A 16,569-nucleotide genomic window follows, 5' to 3' on the forward strand; every position below is an offset into this window, starting at 1 on the left:
AATGATAAGTTTAGTCGATAATGCAAGTCATAAATCATGACTTTAAATGTGGGTTAAATGGGCTTCACATTCGAAAACACATCAAGACTAGTTTCAAAATGTTGGGTACACCATTTATTTTTATAGCTAGTTTTTATAAAAATGTTTATGCAATCGTTTACTAAATAAAGTCTTTAAAAAATGTATTGCCTTTTATTTTTTAAATGGTTTATAATAGTTATGAACGCACTTACATATCGCAAAAAATTCATACATATGTTAGATTACAGCATGATTACGGACGAGGTAAAATTGTCAACTTTTATTTTGAAAATGTGATTTTTCTCTTCTTAAAAAACGTAGGAATAGTAAAATCATTATAAAAAATTTATTACGGACGAGACACGAATGCACTAATAAAAATTAGGTCTAACGTAAGTATAAGTAAAAAAAAACTTTGAATACTTTCAAAAGAACAAAAACATGTTGCAGGTGCTAAATTTATTTAAACATGAAAGAAAAATTATGAACAACTTTAATTTTATCAAACAAATAAAAATGAAAAATAGTGAGATTACGGACGGGACAAAAAATTATGCTAAGTAACGATTTTACTATAACCATAAATTTTAACAAAAACAAGAACCAATCATCAAAAAAACACCGTTCTTGTAAAATTAAATATAAAGTACGTTTAACAATTAATGTTTTGTCGTAAGCATTGGAAAAACAATTTTTGAATTGTATTTCAGGCTTAACTTAGAAACATAACTTCCAAATGAAAAAAAATCTTGATTTTGTGCACGCCTAGAATTCTTAAACATTATTTCTTTTTTTTTTAAACAAACTTAGTTCCAAACTAGTCTTTTTACTGGACGCAAAAATTTGCTTATTTATTAAAAAAATATATTTTGGAACGATATTTCAGAAAAATAATTCAGTATAAAATTTATGCGAAAGTTGCCAATTACTGTGGATTGGCTGATTAAATTAATAAAATTCCACAAAAAACCCTTATTTTGTTACGCTTTTTCCAACAGATTTTTGGAGAAATAAGGTAAGGAAAAAAGGGAAAACATGAAACACACATTAAATCGTCGATGTTAATCATTTATTAACTTGTAAACAGCAAAACTATAAAATATAAAAAAGCGAAAAACAAAAATCAGTCTATTTGTATAAATTATAAACCGACTCTCCTAAATGAAAAGTCTTGATTCCCTTATCGTAGGCTTTGAAGTGAAACTGTGTAACCTGCGCATTCCCTGATTTTTCAATACTCATAACACCCGTAACCTCCCTACTGAGCCCAGTTTTCAAAGGCAAAACCTCAATAACAACATCCGACACGTAGTTTAAGTTGTTACAAATGATTTCGTCGGATTTGCTACAAACGTGCGTGTTAATGACAACAGAAACCCTATCGTCGTTAACGAGACTTAAACAATAATTTATGAAGCTTATAATATACTTAAGATCGATCCCTAGATCTAACAAATGGCTTATGTCGTCGATGATCAAATAGACCCGATTGGGGGCCGTAGCGGCCAGTTCCTCAATACTGTTCTTGATACTCGTGAAAAGGGCTTTGACGATTTGCTCCTTATCATCAATAAGATAATGGGTGCCGTTCCCTATCTCCTCCACAATGTCTTTAAGCGGCTCAATGGTCCTAATGCCCCCCTCGTCGACCTGCTTCAGGAAGTCGTACCCCAGCCGCTTGCCCACATTGTGGTAGTGCCCCAGAGTGTTGTGCAAAATGACAAAGCACAGTTTTCCGTTCTCGAGCAAGATCTGTTTGATGAGGTGCGTGATGACGAAGTTCGAGTCAATGTTCCCGTTCTCCTTGATCGAGATGACTCTATCGGTGGGTTTGATGTCGAGCGAGGCCAGCAAGGGGTTGACGGCGGCCATCCCTGCAACCAAACCCCGTGCGTTTGAAACCCGACCGAAACGCCATTACATAATCAATAAGAGGTCAAGGCGATCACTCCGTTACAAATGACCAAAGTGCGTCCAGTTTCGCTCAAAATTGCCCAACCTTGACGACCAAGTGCCGACTCACGTGCCGCGAGACACTAGGACAATGAGGACGTCCGACTTGGCCCCTCGCATGACCCCTCATTGACACCGCCAATGCAGCGCTAGCCGGCCCTACCTGCACCAGACGCCAGGAATCCGCCCCAAACCACGTAAGTGCCCCAACACGCCTCAATCCCACATAAAACGCATTTTCGCGACTTAACCTCGAAATTCTCGCCGGTAGAGGGCGCGTTTTTGCGCTAATTTTCGAATGAGAGCTTTGATAACATGATACGATAAAAGCGTGGCATTATCTTCCGGATTGAGTGCGTGAGTGGTGTTTGGCGAGTCAGCAGTTTTGTTTTAGGATGATGGCCAAGGAGCAGAAGCTGTCCAGGTGGTACTTCGGGGGCATCGCCTCCGCCATGGCCTGCTGCTGCACGCACCCCCTGGACCTCCTCAAGGTCCAGCTGCAGACGCAGCAAGAAGGGAAGACTTCGGTGATACGCTTAACCGTAAACATTGTCAAAAAGCAGGGTGAGAGCTCTATTAGAAAAACCCTAGAGTAGGTAGATCCCGGGGAGGTCTTCAGTAAGCCTGTAACATGTAATTATCGACGAGTTTGATTTAGATAACGCATGCATAATTAATTTTTTGGGTAAACAAGTTCCACTATCGCTAATTAGATGCAAATTGGGCGCGACTGGCACCAAGTGACATTGGAATTAATTTATTATTTTTGGATGAGTTGACAGTTTGAGTTTGAGGGGTTGGCAATGGCAAGAATGAAGGGTTGTCCAACCCAATTATTGCACTTTTTGCTTATTACTATTAACACCAAACGCACTTAAATTTCCGTCCAATTAACTCCAACAAGGCAATGATGGGAGTAATTATTTCTATTTGAAGGGGTTACCGCACTTTACAACGGCCTATCCGCCTCGTTATTGCGCCAACTCACGTATTCAACGACTCGGTTCGGAATTTACGAAAGCGTGAAGCAACTGATGGACAAAGACAGCAGTTTTTCGGCGCGGGTGGCGCTCGCGGCCTTTGCAGGCTCCGCTGGCGGGCTGGTGGGAACCCCCGCCGATAAGATCAACGTCCGGATGCAAAACGACATCAAACTGCCCCTCGACAAGCGCCTAAAGTAATAAACCAAGCGTTGGTTCGCGAAATAACTATTTTTCCAGCTACAAACACGCCCTCGATGGCCTTTTGCGCGTCTACAAGGAGGAGGGGATTCCCCGGCTCTTCTCCGGCGCCACTGCTGCCACCTTCCGCGCGGCTTTGATGACCATCGGGCAGCTCTCTTTCTACGACCAGATTAAAAAGACTCTCTTAACTACTGACTATTTTGAGGATAACTTGACGACTCATTTCGTTTCTAGTCTTACTGCGGTAAGTTTGCAGTGAGTTGGTGGGCCTGTTTGTGATTTTCATTTAGGGGGCTATTGCTACCACCCTGACGCAACCTCTAGACGTGCTCAAAACTCGTACAATGAATGCCAAGCCGGGCGAGTTTAAGGGAATGTGGGACATTGTTCTCTATACTGCCAAATTAGGACCGTTAGGGTTTTTCAAAGGATACGTACCGGCCTTTGTTAGATTGGCGCCCCAGACGATTCTTACCTTCGTTTTTCTGGAACAGTTGAGGTTCAATTTTGGGTATTTCCCCGAGAAAATTCAATAAGTGGTTTAGGGTATTTGACCCTCTGAGAGGACATTAGGTTAAGTAAAAAAATTTTGATTGAGTTTAGGGGAAGCCCCCAGTTAAGTTTTTCGGTGATAATGCTGCAATATTCTTTTACCACGTTATGTAATGCTGTCTTTATTGTTTTTATTTATTTTTGAGACTAAAACTTGTTAAAATTATTTATATATTTTTATAACATTATTTTCCCAAAATAAAAAATATCGCAATGTGTGAACGTTTTAATTAAAGCAACCGCTAGTCAAAATGACGTTTTATCGCCGCTAAATGAGCACTTCTGACAGAGTCCCACGATGGTACTTCGGCGGACTTGCCTCGGCAATGGCGACATTTTTCACCCACCCGTTGGATTTAATCAAAGTGCATTTGCAAACCCATGCTGGTAAAAAAATATCGATAATACACCTCACCACAGACATTGTGAAAAAAAATGGTAAGTCGTCCGTCGCTTTATTGGAAGTAGCACAACAAATTTAAGGCTTTCTAAGTCTCTACAACGGTCTCTCGGCTTCACTGTGCCGCCAGCTCACTTACTCTGTCATCAGATTCGGTATTTACGACACTGCGAAACTCTACATGGAAAAAGACAGCAGTCTCACGAGCCGTATTTTTGTGGCGTTTTTTGCAGGAAGTTTCGGCGGTTTTGTGGGGACGCCCCCTGATAAAGTCAACGTTCGGATGCAAAACGACGTAAAACTACCCCCGGAAAAAAGATTCAAGTAATGCAAACCCCACTCACACTCAAATTACGCATTTTTCCAGTTACAAGCACGCCTTTGACGGCCTTTGGCACGTTTATCAAAGCGAAGGCTTTGCGAAACTTTTCACAGGGGGTGGAACTGCGTCGTTTCGAGCCGGGGTCATGGGGGTGGGACAGTTAACTTCATACGACCAAATCAAAAGAGTTCTTTTAAGAACGAGCTACTTTGAAGATGATTTAGTTACGCATTTTACGTCCAGTATGGGTGCTGTAAGTTATTTGCCATTCTGGACAGAGTTCTGCATTAGCAAATTCCAGGCCGTGATTGCCACGACCATAACTCAGCCTTTAGACGTGATAAAGACACGAGTAATGAACGCAAAGCCTGGCGAATTTAGGAATATTTTGGACGTTGTGTTGTTTACGGCAAAGGAGGGGCCCTTGGGCTTTTTCAAGGGTTACGTCCCTGCGTTTTTAAGGATAGGACCGCACACGATCATAACTTTTATTTTTTATGAGCGCTTGAGGATGTATTTTGGGTACATTCCGGAACCGAAAGTGAAATAAAAAAGTACTTTTTCTTCGATTTATTACAACATAAAGATATACATTTTCAACACAAAATAAAAATTTGTACTGGAATATTAAAAACGTTAAAAACCTTAAGTATCACGGCAAGAAACTGGGAGTAAATGCTTAATTAGGTAAATGCATTTGTTTCTAACTTCTACTCGGATTAATAAGTACAGGACATTTATTGACCAAAGTCACTTTCATAACGCAAGGGTGCTGCTCCCAAGGCTCACCATCGATCTGAACGGGCGATTTGGACTTAAGTCGTACCTCAACTGTTTTTGCTTGACCTAGTTTTAGTGGAGTGGAAAGACCAACTTGTAGTTGTGCAATATGAAAGGAAGAGTAAATTCCCAAAACTTCCAAAATACCATCGTGGTATGACTGTGCCGGCTTTGTGTTATTCCCCAAAAGACCTGAAACAACTTTGGGCACAAAACACTAAATTGATGCGATTTTACCCCATAAATTGACCCCCGCCCCCCATGATGGGATGTTTAAAATAACAATCGACTCCAGTTCGGGCAAATCGACTTGTTTCCCGTCCAAATACAAGTCGATTTTTTGCTCCAAGTTTTTACAATCTGACGTAACCACTTGTTGCGTCCCGAAACATAAATAAAGTATCTACAATTCAGTGTCTTTAAAATAATGTAGTGTGTTTAACAACACACTTTATTAAAAATTCTACTCCCAAACACGTAGAATAGGCTATCTCGGGTCTTGTGGAAATTCAAAGCCACCTGGGCATCAACCCCGATCCCGATATAATTATACATGTAGAGCGTTTTGTTGGGAATTCGGAGCCCCAAGTGTCTTGACGACGTTATTTCAACTCTCCACCTTAACAAAAAGCGAGTAACACCACTTTGATTGAATAAAAATCAATTACCGGTCCAACTGCGCCACTCGTGAGTTTTGCACGTTTTGCAACACCTCCCCCACATCTAACTCAGACGGATTGGCCCTCCCCCACCCCAGAACCCTACTTAAGTCATTTCCGGTCCCTAGAGGCACAATCGCAAGAGGCGGCTCCGGCTACAACCCCCATATCAAAGATTGAAAAACCCCAAAAAACAATTACGTCTAAATCTAGCTTATGTGACGTGGTCAAGACCCAGGCCACTGTCCCATCACCTCCCCCTACCAACACCCTTATTTCCCTAGGGGCCAAAAGCACGGCCCATTGCAGGGCCGCTGGCGGCTTCCGGGCACTCAAATCGATGACCTGGACCGGATTCAGGTATTTCCGGAATTCAGACAATAGCAAGGCCCCATCACTATTGCCTGATTTTTTATTCGCAATTACGACCAAAGGCGTCCAGTTTTTCCATCCGGGGTCTTTGACGCCCCGGAGTAGGAGGTGCTTGTTGAGGGCGCCTTTGCGACGTGCCACTTGCACGCACCAGGGCGGGACTATCATGTTTTTAAAGGGGCCAAAGTCACACTCTTGGGGGAGTTTGGGAAGACAGTCAGTGTGGACGGTTTTTTGACACCAGCAGCACTGGTAGTCAATCAAACCGGGCTCCAGTGAACAGTCCTCGTTGCACAAGCAACACACAGCCCCCAGGGGTAAATTACCTTAAATATTTTTTTATTTTTTTGTTATAAATAATGATGGGTTTCTGTACCCTTAACCCACTGGTGCGCCTGATTTTCATTATTACTGGTCACGACCTTGCACTGCAATTTCGCGTTGGCCTTTTTAACGCATTCTGGGTCGGCACAGACACCACAACAGTCACAATAAACCCCAATCCCGTTGATTAAAAATGACTCACAAATTGAACAATACCACGCCTGTAACGGTAATATTAAAGTGGAAGGGGCGCAAATTTAAAAAACCTTTGCGGTGATTTTAATGGGGGTCCAATTGTGATTCTTGGAGGAGTCTCGAATGGGGACATTACCATCGCCACTCAACCATTTAAAAAGGTAAAAACTTATGACGCAAACGATAAAAGTGCTAAGCACTGTGGGGACGCTCAGAGGGGGCGTCAAGTCACCCACTAGCCACATTTTGAAGTTTAGTTTAAACTTACTGAAAACTGCCATAACTTTATTACATTTTGGCCGCTATTTGGTAACGACAAAACTACAGGATTCAACCGTACGCCAATTAGGGGCTGCATTTGTACAACTTCGCCACTTGGGGTGGATCAAGCAGGGTAATTACACAGACAACTGAAACCGGGAGTTTTTACCAACTTTACCGCTTCTGTAGTGACCTCGGAATATTAATAGCTGGTTTCACTCGTAAACACGTTATTAAAGTGGTTTTTCACGCCTATTTTTAAAATTAAAACATTTCAACAATTATAAACAAAAACTTGTTGTCATGCTGTCAATTGTCAGAAAGACAGTTGACAAAAAAATCCCCAGGTTTGAAATTGGGCGCTTGGTTGTTTTTTAGGTTAGAATGGAAGAACCCAAAGAAATCAAAAAATTGGACGAGGCTGTAATTAACCGAATCGCCGCCGGTGAGATAATTCAAAGGCCGGCAAACGCCCTTAAGGAAATGATCGAGAACAGTCTCGACGCCCACAGCACGAATATCCAAATTACGGTCAAAAACGGCGGCTTGAAGCTGCTCCAGGTCGGTTTTTGGCACAAAAACAGTGCCAAAGTACGTTCTTCGATTGTAGATTCAAGACAATGGCACTGGCATCCGTAAAGATGATTTTGCCATCGTTTGCGAGCGTTTCACCACTTCGAAATTGCGCGAATTTGACGATTTGCAAAATATCGCCACGTACGGCTTCCGGGGCGAAGCCCTGGCCAGTATCAGTCATATCGCGCACTTGACTATCGTGTCTAAAACGTGCAACGAGCTGTGCGCCTATAAGTGAGTATTAAGCGGTGGGAGGTGGCTAAGTTGATTAGGGCCCATTTTGTTGACGGGAAGCTCCAAGGGGCCCCTTTGCCGACTGCGGGGAATCAAGGCACGATTGTTACAGTCGAAGACCTGTTCTTCAATATGTCAGTCCGGAAAAAAGCACTGAGGAGCCCCGCTGAAGAGTATCAAAAAATTTCAGAAGTTGTGGGGAAATACGCAATTCATAACAGTAAGGTCGGGTTCGGGCTGAGAAAATCGAACGAAAATAACGATATCAGGACCCCGCCCGACTCGACGTGCGTTGAGAACATTAGAATTGTCTACAGTAATACGATTGCACGAGAGTTGGTTGATTTTGAGTTAGAAAATGATATTTTAAAATTTAAAGCACGGGGGTACATGACGAATGTCAACTATTCGAGCAAAAAATTCACCTTTTTATTGTTTATCAACAATAGATTAGTCGATTGCAATAGTGAGTTGTCCCTTTTTAATTTACAATATCACTTGATTTTTTTTTGAAGATTTGAAGAAATGTATTGACCAGGTCTATGCGACTTATCTGCCGAAAAACAGCCACCCGTTTGTTTACCTAAGCCTTGAATTAGACCCCGTAAGTGTCGACGTCAACGTGCACCCCACCAAACACGAAGTCCACTTCCTAAACGAGGACCAAATCGTCGAGGCAGTTTGTGGCGCCCTTGAGACCCGACTCTTGAAATCGAACAATTCTAGAGTCTACTACACCCAAGTAACATTCCGATATCGTTTATCAATTTAGTCAAAAAATTTTAGGCCAAACTGCCGGGGGCCCAAGCCGATAATTTACCCCTCAAAGACACGGACAAGTCAAAGATATACCCGAAAGAATTCGTCCGAACGGACGCTAGTGAGCAAAAAATCGAGAAGTTTTTTGGAGCCCCAATGTCGGAAAAAGAGGGACTGAGCGCCCCCTTCATTTCCAAAGTCAATAGGGTGGACACTGAACTGACGAGTGTCCTGGAACTGCGCAAAGCCGTCGAAAAAAACTGTCACCGGGTGCTGCGCGACCTTTTCGCCCAGCATGTCTTTGTGGGGGCTATTAACCCCTCCCAGGCCCTGATCCAATACAGCACAAAGTTGTTTCTGTGTAATACTAGAAAAATCATGACGGAGCTGTTATACCAGTTCGTTTTGTATAATTTCCAAAATTTCGGTTTCATCAATTTTACGAAGCCTCTATCGGTTTATGAGTTGGCGTTGCAAGGGCTGGAGGTACCGGAGGTCGGCTGGACGCCTGAAGACGGGGACAAGGCGGATTTGGCGCAAAAAATCACCGAGATTTTGACCAAAAACGGGGAAATGTTGAACGAATATTTCTCGCTGAATGTTGACAAGACGGGGCGGTTGGTTTCGCTTCCGCTGATTTTGGGTAATTTTCCGTAATTGCTGATTATTGTGTTATATTTTTTCTTAGATAATTACACGCCTGATATTGCCGGGCTTCCGGTGTACGTGGTTAGATTAGCGACTGAGGTTACTTGGGAGTCGGAAAAGGAATGTTTCGAGACAGTGGCCAGAGAAACCGCTCTTTATTACTCCAAAATGAGCGAGAACTCAAAGTGGGAGAGCAACGACTGGAAGTGGGTAACCGAGCACGTGGTGTACTCAGCAATTAAGGAGTATTTCATGCCCCCGAAGAGCTTCACCGAGAACGTGTCAGTCCTGGAAATCGCCAATTTGCCCAATTTGTACAGAGTGTTTGAACGGTGTTAATAAAATTTGAAAAATGGTTTGTTATGTTGGTAACCCCATAACCCCCACCACTGGCGCCCTCTCTATTGACACTTTTAAAATAAGCAAATTGTAAGATCCAGCGTCCAGGCTGCCGTATATGGTCATAATCACTTGAATACATTAAAATTTAACTTTCCCACTCGACCCGTTTAAGGTAACACGTCTTTAACTCACCAATATTGCGCTAAAACACCACCACTCTGCCACTTGTTTTGTTTAATGACATAACAACCGCAACTGACTTGTTATTAGTTTGTAAACAAATCGCTTGATTTAGCTCGGTTCCAGCGAGAATGTCGGCCCCCGGGCGCAAGAAGAAGCACAATTTGAAGCTCCAAGTCAGCGAGGAGGCGCCCCCAATGTAATTAACCGGTTGAGGTTATCTCGTGTTTGATTTCGTTTTGTAGAATCGCCCCGGCCAACTTGGACAAGCGGACCACTATCACAATCGGGGACCGGACCTTTGATGTTGAGGCGGATGATTTGGAGAAAATCGCCGATTTGGGCCGGGGGGCTTACGGCATAGTCGAGAAAATGCGGCACGTTCCGAGCGGGACCATAATGGCCGTGAAGCGCATCGCTGCCACTGTAAATACCCAAGAACAGAAAAGACTGCTGACTGACTTAGACGTTTCAATGAGGAGCAGCGACTGCCCGTACACCGTGCAGTTTTACGGGGCGTTGTTCCGCGAGGGCGACGTCTGGATTTGCATGGAGGTGATGGACACGAGTTTAGATAAATTTTACGCGAAAGTGTACAAACACGGGCGGCGAATACCCGAGGAAATGTTAGGTGGGGGTTCCCCATGTTGTGTGTCAAGTCACCAACTTGATTTTTCTAGGACGAATCACTTTTGCCGTAGTCAGTGCCCTCCACTACCTCCACACCAGATTACGGGTCATTCACAGGGACGTCAAGCCCTCAAATATTCTCATTAACAGGCAGGGAGAAGTCAAAATGTGTGATTTTGGGATAAGTGGCTATTTGGTTGACTCCATAGCCAAGACCATTGACGCCGGGTGTAAGCCGTATATGGCGGTAAGTTAAAACTTTGTTGTGGTTCATTTTTAATTGTTGGGCTCCAGCCTGAGCGAATAGACCCCCAGGGGAACCCCTCACAGTATGACATCCGTTCCGACGTCTGGAGCTTAGGGATTTCGCTGATTGAGTTGGCGACGGGTCAGTTCCCCTACCCCAGGTGGGGTTCCCCCTTCGAACAGTTGAAGCAAGTGGTCACCGATGACCCGCCGAGGTTGCCTTCAGGTCAGTTCACGGCCGAATTCGAGGACTTTATTTCGAGGTGCTTGCAAAAGAAGTACACAGACCGATCAAATTACGAACAATTGTTAAATCACGAGTTTCTCCTCAAACACAAGGAGACCAACACCGATTTTTCGTCGTTCATTTCGGAGATTTTGGATTTGCCGGAGAATCCCTGAGATTCGTGCAATATTTCTTAAGTTAGGAACATTTTTTATTTTAGTAAGATTTTAACTAAAGGAGTCTTCGTTTCGTTTAAATTTCTTGTTATCGACTAAAGTACAAAGTGACATTGAGTTTTTATGAACAAGTTGTTAATGCACGATAGAAATTTTAAACGCTCTATATTGGACTAGAGTAAGCGTTCATTCACATAGTGTTCGTCGATAAATGCCTAATAATCCTAGTTACAAAGTCAATTAAATCGTAGCGTAGGATTAGTAACTTTTTTAATTTTACTTTTATGTTGCATCACATGGTTTTAAATTGGCTCCTAATTTGCTCAACACTTTTAAACTATTCTCAGTATGTTGATTTTATTAATTTATTTTAATTTCTTACTAGTATTACTCATCTTTTAATCATTTTAGAGTTGTACGATTTTAATTTTATTGTGAAGCGTGTGATAATAAATTAGTACACTTAAAATCAACACTTTATTTTTTACAAACATTCCAGTCTTATCAAATGAAATCAGTCAACTGGTTCCGTTACACCGATATATAAAAATATAGTTTTCACTTCGTATCGCTAAAATGGAGAATTCATTCCCAATTTTGTCCCAAAGTCCAGTCGCGCCCGCTTCCTGAATCGTTTATTTACCCTAAAAACACATTAAAAAAACACTCAGCTGCGTTGGAGCCTTACATTATTTCCTGCTGTTTGATCACTTCGTTAATAATCAGCACTAAAAACGGAGATATTGCGGCAAAAATTATCACCCAAAGTGGTATTTGAAACTGGATACTATTATCGGTATTATTCGTAATGTTGTAAAAACTTAAAATCGTATAAATACTCTGAAGCGCCACTCTGAAATGACACAACTTTGATTATGTTAAATTTCGACAAAGGACTAATTTTCTAGTCCCAAGTAGCCGAGACACTTACAGAATAAAACAAGTGACTATCCAGTAAAGGTTTTTGATTGGCGGTCTTTTATAAATTAAATAATCTCTAAAAACAAAACCTATCGAAATAACAACTGAAAAGAATCGGTTAAAAATTGTTTTTGCAAAAGTGAGGCATTACCAAAATGCAGTAAAACAATGAACACAATAATAAGTCTTGCGGTTGCAATCGTCCAGGACTCTTCTTCCCACATGAACTCAGTCGATAGATAAAACGCCTGACAGGTGCAATTACGCACGCCACAAATCTCAACACAATGCTCAGCCAAGATGCCTACAAACGTCACAATAACAACAACAACAGTCGGAAAAAACTTCAATCCGTAACACCACAGAATAAACATCGAAATATAGAGATTGACCCCGACTTGGTTCTTCCCTTGCGGCTTCTTCATGACCTCCGGATCCACCGGAAGCCCCATCAGCGACACACTCAACAGAGGAACAACAAAACACGTCAACCACAAGACTTGCCCCGTTGTCAAAACGGGGGGCAACATCACCAGCACCGAGACCAGCTGCAGAACACTCAAGATAACGCAACAAGACACCCAAAACTGGACCGAACTCCAGAGGATTGTGACGAAATGCCGCGCCTCCATGACTAGGTGATAGAACGAGATCGGGTCCTCGCGTTTGAGGCACAGGGAGCAAGCGATCGAGTTCAAGTCGCGCGACAGATCGAGCGGTGAAACCCCCATTTTTGGCTTCTTGTAAACTGGGACTTTCTGGCACATTTGGGGGAACAGGGGGTCCACTGCGATGCTCGCATCGGCCTGCATGAAAATCCCCGCGTTCTCGCAGTTGGCCGAGGAGCCCATTATGCACACGATTTCGCCGTAGTCTTGCATGATGTTGAGCATTTCGCGGGTCGCGCTGGGCGTGCAGTCGGTAAAGAGGGACACTAGCAAGGGGACGTTGTCGATTAGCTCGATATGGGGGCGGATTTTGTCAATACCACGGGGTAGTTTCGCCTGAAATGAGCACATAACGAGTGACACATACACGCTTGATTGTTACCCGATTGCTCATATCGAAGTTAATTGGGGCGCTTTGCTCGGTACTGTCCGTGAGGCAACTCAGAGACTGCCAGTCGTGCGACGTGTTGATCTCGTTGTGGATCTGGACGCTGTCGTGGCTCACTTTCGTGGAGTAAACGCCGCTTTGATCGCTTGAATTTTTGTTGAGGCGCTCCTGTTCCGTGTCAAACTTCACAACCGAATGCTCCATGTTTATGGCACTGGGGGCGGAGAAGCTCATCGTTCGGGACGACTCCAAATTGCTGAAGTGTGAAAAGCCGGTTGGTTTTGTGCAGTTTAAAGTTTGTAGTGCGTTTGCCGTCATTTCAAAGCTGGTGTCAGCGGGGGTGCGCATGCGTGGCCACGCCTCTAGTAGGCGTGGCAAGCTATTGGACACGGCTTTGAAATTCGCCCAACTTGACCACGATTTGTATAAAAAACAGTGCAGAAATGTTTAATGTTGTACCTATCAGAGAGCAAACAAGACCTTTCGTCATTATGCGGCGTTAGCTTGCGAGCACTTTGCGATAACCGTCTCTGTCTTTCGTGCCGAGGATTGGTACTAACGGTTTCCGCTTGTCCACTATCACGTCTGTCCTCCCAGCAATTAGTACAATAAAACACACAAACATTTAAGTGAACAGAGATTAGTAAAAGTGAAAAAGAATCCCACATCAAGTCACCCATATTTAAAACAAATGAAAGTCAAGGGGGGAAAGAATCTGTAACGGAACTGAGGTGAGATTACCAAGCATTAAGGACGAACATGTAAATGCCCACCGAATTGAATCTGCTCTATTCTAACCTGTTGCGTTCGCTCAAAAGGGAAATGTGGCAATTCCAGCCGCTTTCCAGGCCCATTTTCTCGCTGAAAACGCGCGAACGCAGCTCGTTTTCCTTGCTGAAATGGACGAATCGGATGCAGGCACGTTCCAGCTGTTCGATTAGCTGCACCTGGAACATGGTGTAACGCGAGGTATCACCTCAGTCAGGCTCACCATATCGGTCAATGCCTGGTACTGCATAGTCACCATTCCGATAAAGACCTGATTACACTGCATTTGGAAGCAACTCTCAGCATCGGAAACATCAACCGACGGACAATCATTGTACAAAAGCGAGTCTACGAAATAATTTTGCAAACCCTGTCACCAAATCACAATGTAATACCAGTGCTAAAAAATTGCCCCAAAGGAGTCTTAATTTTCGGCTCAAGGACGCTCTTGCAGTCCCAATGGACTGGCGTCGGACTCCGGTAATTCATATACAAGTGTCTACTATCACTCGGCAATTCCAAATAAACTCCCCCTAATTTACTACTAACACATTTATTTAAGGGCCTGTAAGCGAACGCCGTACAATACGCCGTGAGGCTGCTCCTCTGGTAAAAATCCTGGATTTTTTTCCGGTCGGAAGGAGTCAAAGGGCACAGATCATGCCCGTCCCAATAATCCACGCACGAATCCAAAATTATATCAGCCGTTCCTTCAGACAACAACTGCATGGAGCCACTGCTCAACTCTTTGACCACCACAGCAAACATGTGCGGGAACGGAAATTTGAGTTTTGTTGAAAGTTGAAGCGACCTCGCATACTTATTATCACTTCGGACCATTTCCGGCTGCTACAAGGCGGGGCTTAGGCCACGTGATTCGAGAGGCGGGGCTTACCAAGTGCCGAAAGGTGGAGAGTTGTTGTTCAAGCGCGAAAATTTTCTGGGCCTGGTCCACAAATCCAATTTCTTTGGCCAACTCGCACAGACACCGTCGGTTGCTCACCGGAACCAGATTTTCGTTATAAATGGCCTCGCACGTAATGTGGCTACAAAATGCCGCATAATGCTCCTGAAGGAAATAAAAATAAATAAAACCGGGCGAATAAAACCAAATAAAACCTGGGTTTCAACGTTGCAAGTGTTTAACAAAATAGCAAGGCCTAGCGGCTTCAGGGAGGTTAAGTATTGGTGCCACTCCTGGTCGTCGAAATGGAGTTTAAAAGGGTCGCTGTGATTGTGCGTCAAGTCCAGAACTTCCCCAGTTGCGGTGTTTGGACTTTCGAAGTAGTGGTGTGGGGTGCCACCGGCGCTGTCCCCGTCAGGGGCCAAGTCCCCCACGTTGCCCAGACTAGAGGAAGGCGAAGCGTTTTCGTTATTGTGGAGGAAAAAGATTTTTTCAGCCGTGGGGTTTGGCCACGAGAGGATTCCTTTTTTATCGACGCACCCAAGTGCCTGAAAGCTTCCACTGAAAAGTGTCTCTACCACACGTTCAAACTCACAGTGACCGAGCCCAAGACGTGCAAAATATTGGCGGAATGTACCAACAAATCTGGCTGGCCTTTAACAATCGAAACGAAATTTTTCCAAAGTTCCTGCCGCCGACATTTCAGCTCTTGGTGGTCGATGGTCGAAGTCTCGGTGTCCTCTTCGAGGGGGTTGTCTTTGTAGGCTTCAATTTGTTTGGAAATGTCCAAAATGCAGCGAAATCGCGCCAGACCGAAGTAATTCAACAGGTTCCAGGCCATGGGGAAAACTAACGGAAGCAAAGGTAGGATTGTGGAAATGGGGACGATTAGGAACATCACCGAGGGCTGGCTGGGGCCCAACGGGAACAAAAATCGGAACAAATTCACAAGGAACGTGACAATAAAACAAATAGGGAGGACAAAACGCTCGATTATTTTAATCATAACTAAGTGCCTCTGTTTGTTGAGGAGGGTGCAAGGCCTGTCTAGTGACTGTTCCAAGTAGATCCGCAAATTGTTCAAGTATGGGGTTTCCAGCAGTCGGTATTTTTTATTTTCTAGCGGTTTCCGTATTTTTGGGGCACTGAAAATCTCGTTGGCACTTTGTAGCGACGGTGCGTATACTTCTTTGGCGTGGAGGAGCGGAAATTCGGAGGTTTTATCAACGGCTTCGCAATAGCCGGGGCTCACTTGTCCCGGCCTTATCACAATTAGGTCATCCTTGACCAATAGGGCCCACGGTAGATTGACTAGTTTGTTGTCCCTGTAGGTCCACTGCAGCGTAATACACGGCGAAAACGGTGAACACAAGTTAGGGTAATTCTCCTTTTCCCAGCGCCCCTCCGAGATCCTCTTAATCGTGTCAAGAACCGCCTGCACCCGGTTTGGCACCTCCTCATGCCTCAATTTATTATCGTACAGTTCCAACGTCACGTTAATTAGGAGAAAAAGCAAAAGTGTGATACTCTCAACACACAAGACAAAATTTTGTTCAATTATAAAAGCAAGGAACATGCTGGCCACCGCCCACAACTGGAAACTCGCAGACACCCAATTGATCGTGGTGTCTTGGCTGGAGTGGTGGAACGTGTCTTTGATCCAGGAGCGGGATTTTCTACACAAAAGCCAAATGAGCAATGGGGCGCCAAGTCAACGCTACGCAAACCTGGCCTTTTGGGACTGCTTCAGCTGCTGCAGAACCGCCTCGATCTCGGCGTGGAGCCGCTGGAGGGCCTCCTGGGTGCTCAGACCTGACTCGTCGCCCGACTCCATCCCGTCTCACATTATGTCATCACAGAACCCACGAAACGGCCCAACT

General features: G+C 44.0%; 7 protein-coding genes across 11 annotated transcripts; 4 read left to right on the forward strand and 3 right to left on the reverse strand.

Annotated features, from left to right (window-relative positions):
• Window positions 1-1,068: 1,068 nt before the first annotated feature.
• LOC661811 (elongator complex protein 6) lies at window positions 1,069-1,893 on the reverse strand. The gene has a single exon (XM_008198901.3). It carries the CDS (start codon window positions 1,891-1,893, stop codon window positions 1,150-1,152), a length of 744 nt encoding a protein of 247 aa, XP_008197123.1. The 3' UTR covers window positions 1,069-1,149.
• A 476-nt stretch (window positions 1,894-2,369) lies between these two features.
• On the forward strand, window positions 2,370-3,926 carry LOC661776 (mitochondrial dicarboxylate carrier). Its single transcript, XM_967917.5, has 4 exons — window positions 2,370-2,538; window positions 2,911-3,151; window positions 3,195-3,402; window positions 3,449-3,926. Exons 1-4 carry the CDS (start codon window positions 2,370-2,372, stop codon window positions 3,692-3,694), a joined length of 864 nt encoding a protein of 287 aa, XP_973010.2. The 3' UTR covers window positions 3,695-3,926.
• A 14-nt stretch (window positions 3,927-3,940) lies between these two features.
• LOC661738 (mitochondrial dicarboxylate carrier) lies at window positions 3,941-5,631 on the forward strand. Its single transcript, XM_967884.4, has 4 exons — window positions 3,941-4,148; window positions 4,194-4,434; window positions 4,478-4,685; window positions 4,734-5,631. Exons 1-4 carry the CDS (start codon window positions 3,983-3,985, stop codon window positions 4,980-4,982), a joined length of 864 nt encoding a protein of 287 aa, XP_972977.1. The 5' UTR covers window positions 3,941-3,982; the 3' UTR covers window positions 4,983-5,631.
• Dgkepsilon (Diacyl glycerol kinase epsilon) lies at window positions 4,988-7,007 on the reverse strand. The gene is made up of 7 exons (XM_015982588.2): window positions 6,834-7,007; window positions 6,620-6,788; window positions 6,073-6,569; window positions 5,881-6,026; window positions 5,663-5,831; window positions 5,450-5,615; window positions 4,988-5,404 (listed from the first exon to the last, which is right to left on the reverse strand). The coding sequence occupies exons 1-7, from the start codon at window positions 7,005-7,007 to the stop codon at window positions 5,136-5,138; spliced, it is 1,590 nt and encodes a 529-aa protein (XP_015838074.2). The 3' UTR covers window positions 4,988-5,135.
• A 400-nt stretch (window positions 7,008-7,407) lies between these two features.
• Mlh1 lies at window positions 7,408-9,595 on the forward strand. The gene is made up of 6 exons (XM_967805.4): window positions 7,408-7,584; window positions 7,634-7,833; window positions 7,872-8,299; window positions 8,349-8,575; window positions 8,620-9,235; window positions 9,281-9,595. The coding sequence occupies exons 1-6, from the start codon at window positions 7,408-7,410 to the stop codon at window positions 9,577-9,579; spliced, it is 1,947 nt and encodes a 648-aa protein (XP_972898.1). The 3' UTR covers window positions 9,580-9,595.
• A 34-nt stretch (window positions 9,596-9,629) lies between these two features.
• lic (licorne) lies at window positions 9,630-11,893 on the forward strand. Of its 2 annotated transcripts, none has more exons than XM_008198900.3 (5): window positions 9,630-9,754; window positions 9,878-9,961; window positions 10,008-10,393; window positions 10,443-10,639; window positions 10,687-11,893. In XM_008198900.3, the coding sequence occupies exons 2-5, from the start codon at window positions 9,894-9,896 to the stop codon at window positions 11,038-11,040; spliced, it is 1,005 nt and encodes a 334-aa protein (XP_008197122.1). In that variant the 5' UTR covers window positions 9,630-9,754; window positions 9,878-9,893; the 3' UTR covers window positions 11,041-11,893. The 2 variants fall into 2 exon arrangements, with proteins under 2 accessions (XP_008197122.1, XP_972852.1); XM_967759.4 differs by having other exon boundaries at window positions 9,633-9,754; window positions 9,889-9,961.
• Window positions 11,504-16,558, reverse strand: l(2)k05819 (lethal (2) k05819). 4 transcript variants are annotated; one of them, XM_008198884.3, is made up of 13 exons: window positions 16,417-16,558; window positions 15,285-16,365; window positions 14,905-15,237; window positions 14,681-14,854; window positions 14,181-14,634; window positions 14,009-14,133; window positions 13,816-13,964; window positions 13,477-13,602; window positions 13,012-13,273; window positions 12,113-12,965; window positions 11,972-12,065; window positions 11,729-11,893; window positions 11,504-11,684 (listed from the first exon to the last, which is right to left on the reverse strand). In XM_008198884.3, the coding sequence occupies exons 1-13, from the start codon at window positions 16,521-16,523 to the stop codon at window positions 11,612-11,614; spliced, it is 3,996 nt and encodes a 1,331-aa protein (XP_008197106.1). In that variant the 5' UTR covers window positions 16,524-16,558; the 3' UTR covers window positions 11,504-11,611. The 4 variants fall into 4 exon arrangements, with proteins under 4 accessions (XP_008197106.1, XP_008197107.1, XP_064213751.1 ...); XM_008198885.3 differs by lacking the exon at window positions 13,477-13,602; XM_064357681.1 differs by lacking the exon at window positions 11,504-11,684 and having other exon boundaries at window positions 11,725-11,907.
• Between the last annotated feature and the right edge of the window lie 11 nt (window positions 16,559-16,569).

Source organism: Tribolium castaneum, chromosome 6 (genome assembly GCF_031307605.1).
Source record: "Tribolium castaneum strain GA2 chromosome 6, icTriCast1.1, whole genome shotgun sequence".
In the NCBI taxonomy this organism is placed as follows: Eukaryota; Metazoa; Arthropoda; class Insecta; order Coleoptera; family Tenebrionidae; genus Tribolium; species Tribolium castaneum.

What these genes read in the sequence shown, in the direction of transcription:
- LOC661811 (XM_008198901.3), bottom strand. Translation starts at nt 1,893, where the DNA reads ATGGCCGCCGTCAACCCCTTGCTGGCCTCGCTCGACATCAAACCCACC.
- LOC661776 (XM_967917.5), top strand. Translation starts at nt 2,370, where the DNA reads ATGATGGCCAAGGAGCAGAAGCTGTCCAGGTGGTACTTCGGGGGCATC. An exon ending in AAACATTGTCAAAAAGCAGG is followed by an intron (nt 2,539 to 2,910) that starts GTGAGAGCTCTA and finishes TTCTATTTGAAG; the next exon opens with GGGTTACCGCACTTTACAAC. An exon ending in TCGTTTCTAGTCTTACTGCG is followed by an intron (nt 3,403 to 3,448) that starts GTAAGTTTGCAG and finishes ATTTTCATTTAG; the next exon opens with GGGGCTATTGCTACCACCCT.
- LOC661738 (XM_967884.4), top strand. Translation starts at nt 3,983, where the DNA reads ATGAGCACTTCTGACAGAGTCCCACGATGGTACTTCGGCGGACTTGCC. An exon ending in AGACATTGTGAAAAAAAATG is followed by an intron (nt 4,149 to 4,193) that starts GTAAGTCGTCCG and finishes AACAAATTTAAG; the next exon opens with GCTTTCTAAGTCTCTACAAC. An exon ending in TTACGTCCAGTATGGGTGCT is followed by an intron (nt 4,686 to 4,733) that starts GTAAGTTATTTG and finishes AGCAAATTCCAG; the next exon opens with GCCGTGATTGCCACGACCAT.
- Dgkepsilon (XM_015982588.2), bottom strand. Translation starts at nt 7,007, where the DNA reads ATGTGGCTAGTGGGTGACTTGACGCCCCCTCTGAGCGTCCCCACAGTG. An exon ending in CGAGTGGCGCAGTTGGACCG is followed by an intron (nt 5,832 to 5,880) that starts GTAATTGATTTT and finishes CTTTTTGTTAAG; the next exon opens with GTGGAGAGTTGAAATAACGT. An exon ending in GGCGGGGGTCAATTTATGGG is followed by an intron (nt 5,405 to 5,449) that starts GTAAAATCGCAT and finishes AAGTTGTTTCAG; the next exon opens with GTCTTTTGGGGAATAACACA.
- Mlh1 (XM_967805.4), top strand. Translation starts at nt 7,408, where the DNA reads ATGGAAGAACCCAAAGAAATCAAAAAATTGGACGAGGCTGTAATTAAC. An exon ending in GCGGCTTGAAGCTGCTCCAG is followed by an intron (nt 7,585 to 7,633) that starts GTCGGTTTTTGG and finishes CTTCGATTGTAG; the next exon opens with ATTCAAGACAATGGCACTGG. An exon ending in TAGATTAGTCGATTGCAATA is followed by an intron (nt 8,300 to 8,348) that starts GTGAGTTGTCCC and finishes TTTTTTTTGAAG; the next exon opens with ATTTGAAGAAATGTATTGAC.
- lic (XM_008198900.3), top strand. Translation starts at nt 9,894, where the DNA reads ATGTCGGCCCCCGGGCGCAAGAAGAAGCACAATTTGAAGCTCCAAGTC. An exon ending in AGCGAGGAGGCGCCCCCAAT is followed by an intron (nt 9,962 to 10,007) that starts GTAATTAACCGG and finishes TTCGTTTTGTAG; the next exon opens with AATCGCCCCGGCCAACTTGG. An exon ending in GGTGTAAGCCGTATATGGCG is followed by an intron (nt 10,640 to 10,686) that starts GTAAGTTAAAAC and finishes GTTGGGCTCCAG; the next exon opens with CCTGAGCGAATAGACCCCCA.